Source organism: Natator depressus, chromosome 10 (genome assembly GCF_965152275.1).
Source record: "Natator depressus isolate rNatDep1 chromosome 10, rNatDep2.hap1, whole genome shotgun sequence".
NCBI lineage: Eukaryota > Metazoa > Chordata > Testudines > Cheloniidae > Natator > Natator depressus.
Genome location: NC_134243.1, coordinates 160,723 through 170,489, shown reverse-complemented (window position 1 = coordinate 170,489; position 9,767 = coordinate 160,723). Strand labels below are relative to the sequence as shown.

The following is a 9,767-nucleotide window of genomic DNA, read 5'->3' as shown; positions in this document are numbered from 1 at the left end:
GTAGGTATCAGGCCCTGGAGCCACCCTTCCCGCCCTCGCCCTGGCCCAGCGCCGGGCGGGGTTCTAGGCCCTCCGGTGACGGACTTGGTTTCGCACCCGGCCTGGGTCCAGCGGCCTCTTGCTTCGGCAGCGGGTCTCGGGCGGCGGCGGCCGGGAAGGGGCTGTGAGAGCCTGCTGCCGTCCGGCGCCGGAGCGCGGCCCGAGAGCCCCTAACTCGCCCGGCGGCCCCGGAACCCGGCCCGAGTGCCCGTAACTCGCCCGGCGGCCTCGCCGTCCCCGAAACAGTGCCCGGGCGCCCCTAACCCACCGTACAGCCCTCTAATGTTCCTGAAACACCGCCCTACAGGCCTCCCCACCCTCCAAGTCACCCCCAGCACCCCCCAATGCTTCCACAGCCCCTAACAGCTCCTAATCCTCCTTAAACCGCTCCCATGGCCTCCTATCATCCCCTAAATAAACACCACCATGTACCCAAGACACTCATAATCCTTGAGACACCCTTAAAGACTTCATAACCATCTCTTCGTTCCTCGACAGTCTTATACCCCCAGTAACCTAAACTACCCCTAAACAAACATAAGAAACATAACGTCTGTGACTGTATTCCAGAAGCTCCTAGATAACCTTACACCCCCCATAAACATCCCCAATAACTGAATTACCCCCAGCCTCTAGATTACTGGGGATTTCCGACGTAAACAGTGAAATAACTGCAAGTAACTTCATACAACCTGCCAAAAGCATCACATAACCCCCAGATGTCAATAGTTTGTGCAGTAACAATCTCCAATAACCAAGATCCTCCAAACTTCCAGTACCTTCCCTAAAAAGAAAAGGAGGACTAGTGGCACCTTAGAGACTAACCAATTTATTTGAGCATAAGCTTTCGTGAGTTACAGCTCACTTCATCGGGTACCTTCCCTAGTAACTTTTGTGTTCTTTTCCATCATCCCTGCTCTTTCTTGTCCCTGGGATAAACTCCCTCTTCTTCATTTCCTGTGTTGTTCCTGTTCACTTCTACCCACCTTCCCTCTGCTACACGGGCATCCTGTAGGCTACTGTACCAGTGTGAAGGGAATTGCAATCCGCCCACCATCTCTCATGTTAGTGTTCCCAGGATAGGCTTCTATGCAATGTGAGTCTGTGGTGTGGAGTTATTGGAGTTAAGAGGCATTTCTAACACAAAACAAAATGTGGTTATTTGAAAAAGCAGCTCTAGTAGGATTATCTAATATAATAGGAGGGAGTTTGAATTCATGTTCAAGTAACTTGTTTTGAAGTGCTTGGAACTGCTGTATGATTGTCACTTACGGAAATCTAATTTCTAAATCCTGTAGATATGATTTTTGACTGTAGTATTTGATATAAATTAGGGCTGTCGACTAATCACGGTTAACTCACACGATTAACTCAAAACGTTAATCGTGTTTAACAGTGCAATTAATCACGATTAATTTTTTTAAACAATAGAATACCAATTGAAATGTATTAAATATTTTGGATGTTTTTCTACAGAATATATTGTATTCTGTGTTGTAATTGAAATCAAAGTGTATATTATTCTTGATTACAAATATTTGCACTGTGAAAGATAAACTAAAGAAATAGTATTTTTCAATTCACCTCATACAAGTACTGTAGTGCAATCTCTGTGTTGTGAAAGTGAAACTTACAAATGAAGATTTTTTTGTTACATAACTGCACTCAAAAACAAAACAATGTAAAACTTCAGAGCCTACAAGTCCACTCAGTCCTACTTCTTATTCAGCCAATCGCTAAGACAAACAAGTTTGTTTAGGGTTAGGGTTCGGCCCTCCTCTTATTTACAATGTCAACAGAAAGTGAGAACCGGCATTTGCATGGCACTTTTGTCGCCAGCATTGCAAGGTATTTAAATAAATGGTATTCTATTATTTTTTAACAGTGCAATTAATTTTTTTAACCGCTTGACAGCCCTAATATAAACATTATTATTTAAGTTGTGCAACATAGTATACAGCAATTACATTGTGAACTTCAGTAGTAATGCATTTTTAATTAAAAATGGTCACATTTAATTTGTAGCTAAACAGTAAAATGTATGTAGAGAATATAATTTTACACAGGATAAAATTGTACACTCTCTCATGGGCTGCGCATGTTGAATTATCAAGTTCCTTGTTAATCCTGTAATAAATGTACCTCCAATAAGATGAACTTGTAACACAGTTTAATTTTTTTAGGTATCTAAAGGAATTTAGGACAGAGCAGTGCCCCCTATTCTTGCAGCACAAGTGTACCCAGCACAGACCATTTACCTGTTTTCATTGGCATTTCCTAAATCAACGTCGTCGTAGACCCATTCGAAGGCGTGATGGGACTTTTAACTACAGTCCAGATGTTTATTGTACAAAATATGATGAGACCACAGGAATCTGTCCAGATGGAGATGAGTAAGTTCTTTCCCCCCCCCCCCCTCCAGTCAATTTGACATTTGCAATATTATCAGTGACTTTATGTACAGAGATGTACTTTTGGTTAGAGAATTGGTATCTGGTAAAACTTGCTGGAGTTAGTTTTGAGAGATTTCCTCTAACTTTTATTTGCTCAAATGTATTTGTTAGTTTCTAAGATGCCACAAGTACTCCTTGTTCTTTTTCCTCTAACTTTAAGTAATTTCTCAGATTTTGGTGAGCACAGGATCATAGAATTATAGGTTTAGAAAGGGCTGCAAAGCCCTTGCCAAGGTGTGGGATTTGTTGTTTCTAAATCATCCAAGACAGAGGACTATCCAACCTCCTTTTGAAAGCCTCCAATGAAGGAGTTTCCACAACCTCTCTAGGCAGTCTGTTTCATTATCCTACTGTTCTTACAGTTAGGAAGTTTTTTCCCCAAGATTTAATCTAAATCTGCTATGCTGTAGTTTGAACCGATTGCCCGTCGTCCTGCCCTCCATGATGCAAGAGATCAACTTTTCTCCATTTTTTTTATGGCATCTTTTCAAATATTTGCAGACTGCTATCATGTCCCCACTTAATCTCCTCTTTTTCAAACTAAACATACCCAGTTCCTTCAGCCTTTGGTCGTATAGCTTGCATTCCATCCCTTTGATCATCTTTGTCACTCGCCTCTGGATCCTTTCCAGTTTCTCTACATTCTTTCTATACATTGGTGACCAAAACTGGACACAGTACTTCAGCTGAGGCCTAATCAGCACTGAGTAGAGCGGTATTATCATCTGCCATGACTTGCATGCTATGCCTTTGTTAATGCAACCTAATGTTGTATTTGCTTTTTTTGCAACAGCATTGCATTGCTGACGCATGTTGAGGTTGTGATCCACCACAACTCTCGGATCCTTCACAGCCGTGCTTCTGCCAAGCCAGTTATTCCCCATTCTGTATTTGTGCATTTGATTTTTCTTCCCTAAGTGTAGCACCTTACATTTGTCTTTGCTAAATTTCATTTTGTTGCCTTCAGCCAAGTTCTCCAGTTTATCAAGAATTCTTTGAATTTTAGATCTATCCTACAAAGTGTTGGCAATCCTCCCCTCCCAGCTTTGTGTCGTCTTCAAATTTGATCAGTATACTCTCTATTCCTACCTCTGGGTCGTTAATAAAGATGTTCAACAACACCGGACCCAGAACAGATCTATGTGGAACTCCACTTGAGACCTCCTGCCAATCTGCCATAATTCCATTAATAGTTACTCTTTGTTTGTGGTTGTTTAACTATTTATGTATCCACTTAGTTCCATCAAGCCTGTATTTCCGCAGCTTACTTATGAGACTGTCATGTGGGACTGTGTCAGAAGTGTTGCTGAAGTCCAGGTATATTATGTCCACTGCATTCCCCCCATCCACCAAACCAGTTACCTTGTCAAGAAGGAAATTAAGCTGGTTTGACATGAGTTGTTCTTAGTAAATCCATGCTGGCTGCTACTGATTAGCCCTTCATCCTCCAGGTATTTGCAAATTGAATGTTTTATCTATTGCTCTGGTAACTTCCCAGGTATCAAAGTCAGGCTGACTGGTCTGTAGTTCCCCGGCTCCTCCTTTTTCCCCTTTTTTAAAGAGGGGCATTACGTTAGCCCAGTGGTCCCCAACCTTTCTGTGGGAATAGCACATTCCTATTGCCACAAGACTGTGGTGGGCACCAAACACCCTGCTGCCGAAATGCCGCCAAGAAGCGGCAGTGGAAAGAAGTGTCACTGCCAAAATGCCGCCGAGAAATGGCAATGCTTCTCGGCGGCATTTCGGCCAGCGGTTCTCCAGCGGCCGCGCTTGGCGGCGGCATTTCGGCTGCGCAGTGTCCTGCGGGCACACACAACTGCCCCAGTGGGTGCCATTGCACCCGCGAGCACTGCGTTGGGGACCCCTGCGTTAGCCCTTCTCCTGTCTTCCAGGACCTCTCCTGTCATTCATGAGTTAGCAAATACTATTATCAGTGGCTCTGAGATTTCTTCAGCTAATTCTTTCAGTACCTTGGGGTGAATAGCATCAGGCCCCACTGGTTTGAATTCATTCAATTTAGTCAGAAGATCTCTGACATGTTCTTTATTTATCCCGATCTGCATCCCTTTCCCTTCATTGTCTGTGGTAACTTGGCTAGATGTCCGGTCACATGTTTTTTGTGAGAAGACTGAATCAAAGTAGGCATTGAGCAGCTCTGCCTTCCTATCATCTTCCGTTACCAGCTCACCTTCTTCATTGAGCAGTGAACTCACACTGCCCTTGATCTTTCTTTTTTCTGATATATTTGAAGACCCCTTTCTTGTTGTCTCTAACATTCCTTGCCAGCTGTAACTCTTTGCCTTGGCTTTCCTGATTTTTGTCACTAAATGCTTATGCTGTTCCCATATCTTCTTCCTTGGTGACGTGTCCCTCCTATTTCTAGGGTGACCAGATGACAAGAACAAAATATCGGGACACATGGGGGGACAGCCACAGGCTCACCCCCCCCCCCCCCCCCCCCCCGACCAGGGCCGGCTCTAGGTTTTTTGCTGCCCCAAGCAAAAAAAAAAAAAAAAAAAAAAAAAGCCGGAGTGCCGCCGAAGCAAAATATTGGGACAAATGGCGTACATCCGTCGGTATGCGGGACAAACAACTAAATATTGGGACAGTCCTGATTTATTGGGACGTCTGGTCACCCTACCTATTTCCTGCATGGTTCCCTTTTGGTTTTTAGATAGCTAAAAAGCTCCTCCTGCAGTCACATTGGCCTCCTGTGGCTCTTCTTATCTTCCGTCTGCATTGGAATAGTTTGATGCTGAGCCTCTAGTATTACATCTTTTAGGAACTGTCAGCCCTCTTCAACTCCTTTTCTACCTAATTAGTCTCTCCATGGGACCTTGCATGTTATTTCTCTGAGTGGATGAAATCCGCCTTTCTGAAGTCCATTATCCTTGTTTTGCTATTCTCATGTCCTCCTTTTCATAGGATCTCGAATTCTATCAGATCATGATCATTTCCTCCCAAGTTCCTGACCACCTTCACATTCGCAACTAATTAATCTGTGTTGGTCAAAACCAGATCCAAAATGGATGACCCCTACTTGTTTCCTCAGTCCCCTACACGAGCTAAGAATTTGCAGGACATATTATGTTTTGTTGTAATGGTCTTTCAACAGATATCAGGGAAGTTAAAATCCCCCATTAATCCTAGCACATGTGTGTTAGCTAATCTTGTTACCTGCTTGTAGAATGACTCAGCCACTTCCTCTTCTTCATTTGGTGGTCTATAATAGACCCACATCATAACATCGCTACTGTTCTTTTATAATTATGCTCTTTTATAAATATGTTCTGTTTAGGGCCACCTAGTGCAGACTTCTGCAGTTTTGCAGTGTCCCACCTGGGGTACAGGAATCCGTGCTAGCAAATCCTAATGAAGGATTAGGACCTAAAGACTGTATTTGTGTAATGATTATTTTAAAGCACATCTGATATGTAAGAAGTTGCTTTTCTGTTAATGTTAGTTCAGTTACTTTTCTGGCTGTAGTTAGCCATAAAATTTATGTACTGTAAATATTATAGGTGTGTTTTCAATGCAGCAGGTAATATCTTTCCCTCCTGTGTTGCAAAGTTTAGGAATATGAATTGGTTTTGAGATGTAAACTGTATAAGGAACGCGCTTATAATTATTAAAGTTTCTGTTAGAAATAACAGGAATAGTAGTTCTGGATGGTGATGGCTTTTTTCTGGGATCTAATTCTTGGTAAAATAATGTCTGTGGAGATTTATGTGTCGAAGTTTCTAAATTATATATACATTCATTAATGAGTTTTAATTTTGTAAAGTTTGGTTGTCTGTTTGCAGTGTTTGGTGTGATGATTTCTGCCAATAATATGTTCACACTATTTTAGATTTGTAACTATTTGGTCATTTCAGTGTGTGCTTTTTCTCATTTTTAACTGGTTCTTGATTTTCCTTTGCCTAAAAGTAAGTTTTATATTCAGTTGAAGGGATGTATCAATCAGTCCATAATAAAAACTTCATTTACTTATCTAATAAATTGTTAGTCATCACTTATATCTATTAAAATGTACTATTACATGCATTATACTACTGCCAAGAGGTTCCAATCAAGATTATGGCCCTGTGGTGCTATACAGACCCATACTGCAGTCTAAGGGGCTGATCCTGCAAATTAATTTGCATTTAAGTTACTTACATACTTGTGTTTTCAGGATTAGCCCCATATTATGGCAAGATGTAATAGATGAATGCAGAGGATGGGCAAAGGAGAACAAGAGTAATAATGACTGGAACATGTAGTTATATATACCATATATGCAACAATTAGCAGGTCTTGAATCAAAATAAACTTGAAATGGCAGTTGACTTTCAGTGGGATTTGTGTGCCTAACTTCAATGGTCTCTTCAGAAAATTCCAGCCATTATCAGTAACTCCTGCTGTCCACCTGCCAAGATATTATCACTGAGTGGTTTACTGTAAGTGTCATGGTAGAAATGGATCTTGAGGAAGGTTTTGAAGGACTGTATAGTGGCTTTTTCGATCTGTTTAGGGAGAATGTTTCATATGTGAAGGAGTATAAAAAAATATGAAGGTTTTTGGGAGAAATGGACAACTAGTGTATATTGAAAATAAGGTCAAAGTATCTGCTGTCATTGATGTAATTTGTAAAATCCTACATGGTTTGTGTTTCATTTTATGTTATATTTATGAAAATACGCTGTTCATTTTAAAAAAAATTTATGTGCACAGTATAATCTCTGATTTAAAAAAACAGCTTTTGATATTGCTGTGTCCCTTTTTGATATGCAGTGATCTAATTTAATGATATATGAAGTAGTCTAAGTAGTGCTTGTGTTTGGATAGTTTCAGTAAACATAGAAAAAGTTTTCTCGCAGTTTAAAAAACATTGAACAATCAGGATGTAACATTGCATAGTTTAAGCAAACCTTGTAATTGTATATCTTTTAATCCGTGTCCTTCTCTTCCTGGTGTCAGTTTTATTTTCACTGATCAAGTTGGCCAGATAGTCAGATCCTGTTGATGTGTGTATGAGTAGTCTTAAAATTAGATGCATGTTTACAATCAGATTTAAGTATTTAAAGGTTTAAGAGCATCATTGACTTTACTGGGGCCCCACAAGAGTCCATCTGCAAGATCTGATTACAGGACTGTGTCCTAAGGGCATTTAATTGTCAGCTCTTTGGGCCAGAGTCACAAATCCTATATATATAGGCTCTGCATGTTGGATTGTAAACAATTTGGGGCATGGTCATATGTTCTGTGTGTTTCCTGTGAAACACCTACATCATTTATGATGTTATTAAATACAAAGTTAGGTAATTACTGCAAGAGATTTTGACTAACTTCTTTAATAATAGTAACTTACAGTAGAAGTTGTTAATTGGGGCTATCGGAAGATCCACGAGAAGCAAATTAACTTTTGCGTATCTAAATGATTAATGATTATACCCAATATAAATTGTAATACAATAGGTGGTATAAAATTTTTACACATTTATATGTGTTGTAATCCTGTTGTGATTGCTGTCACAGCTGTAATTGCCATGCGATGTTGTGAAGCCAAAAAGTATATCTGGCTTCAAAAAAGGATTTTTATAAGTTCATGGAGGATAGGTCCGTCAATGGCTATGAGCCCAGATGGCCAGGGATGCAACCGCATGTTCTGGGTTTCCCTAAACTTCCAACTGCCATAAGCTGGGACTGGATGACAGAGGTTGGATCACTCAAAATTGCCCTGTTCTACTCATCCCTCTGAAGCATCTGGCACTGGGTGCTGTCAGAGACAGGATACTGAGCTAGCTGGACCATTGGTCTGAAATGGTATGGCTGTTCTTATGTTTTTGTAAGTTTTTAATATTTCAACAGTGTCTAATGTAAAATTTTGCATTTAATTTTCTCCTTTTTTAAAATAGAGAAACCAAGTTGATTGTACATCAAAATGAATGTAATAAGGATCTAAGTATTTCAATGCAATATTGAAATGTGCATGTAGCTGTAACTTACACAGTTAAGTCAACACTATTTTTCACATTTAGATGCCTAACTTTAGACACGTAAAATCTATATTTAGGCATAGTATGAATTTAGGTGTTTAGTTTTCGGCATCGTCTTTGGAAAATAGTTTTTAATAAAATACTTCTGTTCTTTCAATGTCCATTAGAAGATTTAAAGAGTTTTTTTTATATCTGTATTATATATAATCAAGCAAACGCACATTTAAATGTGTAATACAATAATTGACAGATTTTTTATGTAGAGCTGCAGCTGTATCCATGTTTATATCAGAAACTTTTCACTTTTTAATAGACTTAGTGGAAAGGCAGATGATAGTTCACGTGACACTAACTAGGTGCCTACTGTTCTTTCTATATCAGATTTCTTCAGGCATATTAAAGATGCAGCCTGATCAAAGTCTAACATGTTTTGAGTTATTAGAGTGCAAAAATAAGCAGCAGAACAATTTAAGAATATACAAGCACATTTTAATTTACAACAAACTGCCATGTTGTTGACTGCTTGAGAAATTATGTGGAAATATTTAAGAATAGTAGTGCACGTGAAATGGGAAATTTTGAGTCTTCCCCTTTAGTACAGCATTAACATCTCTGTGAACATGTATATAGAGCAATAATATTCCTGACCGCAGAGCTCAACGGAAGCACCATCTCATTGCTTTACACTTCTGCCTAAAATATGAACTGTTTTGTAACATGTTTAAATTGATATTTGCTTTGAGCAGTTGTAAACTCTTCTTGAAGCAGAAGGCTAGTAATGCTGTAGTTACAGTTGAAGATGGATAGTTTATAAGCTAAAGGAGTACTTGTGGCACCTTAGAGACTAACAAATTTATTTGAGCATAAGCTTTTGTGAGCTACAGCTCGAAAGCTTATGCTCAAATAAATTTGTTAGTCTCTAAGGTGCCACAAGTACTCCTTTTCTTTTTGCGGATACAGACTAACACGGCTGCTACTCTGAAACCAGTTTATAAGCTGTTGTCTTCAAACACTTCTTTTTTTTTAAGTTTAAATTGCACTTTAGACTGGAATTTCTTTTGCTTACTTTCAGCTCAGAGGAAAAATTCTTTTTGAAATGTTTGTTATAATATTGTGTGAGTTATTAGAATATGAAAACTTAGAGGTGACACATCCCTTTCTGTAGCAGTTAGTGTGCTAAGCTTTAGTGGTCATGTCTGTGTTTCACAGTATGTGTACTGAACTGTATGGAAAGTGTAATGTCTAAATTGCCTTGTGTATGATCAGAATGCTGAAAACAGTTGCTTTTAAGTTAAAA

At 39.6% G+C, this 9,767-nt stretch overlaps 1 protein-coding gene across 5 annotated transcripts in view; it reads left to right on the top strand.

The window, feature by feature from the left end:
* The window catches only part of UNKL (unk like zinc finger), a 150,001-nt gene that overhangs the window by 239 nt on the left and 139,995 nt on the right, over window positions 1-9,767 (top strand). For 2 of the 5 annotated variants that reach the window (XM_074964895.1, XM_074964894.1), the window contains exon 2: window positions 2,223-2,432. The exons of 2 other annotated variants lie outside the window; for them this stretch is intronic. In XM_074964895.1, the coding sequence (XP_074820996.1) occupies window positions 2,223-2,432 (210 nt within the window). Of the gene's footprint in view, window positions 1-2,077; window positions 2,433-9,767 lie in introns of those variants that run through there. One more of the 5 variants, XM_074964897.1, reaches the window with a different exon arrangement.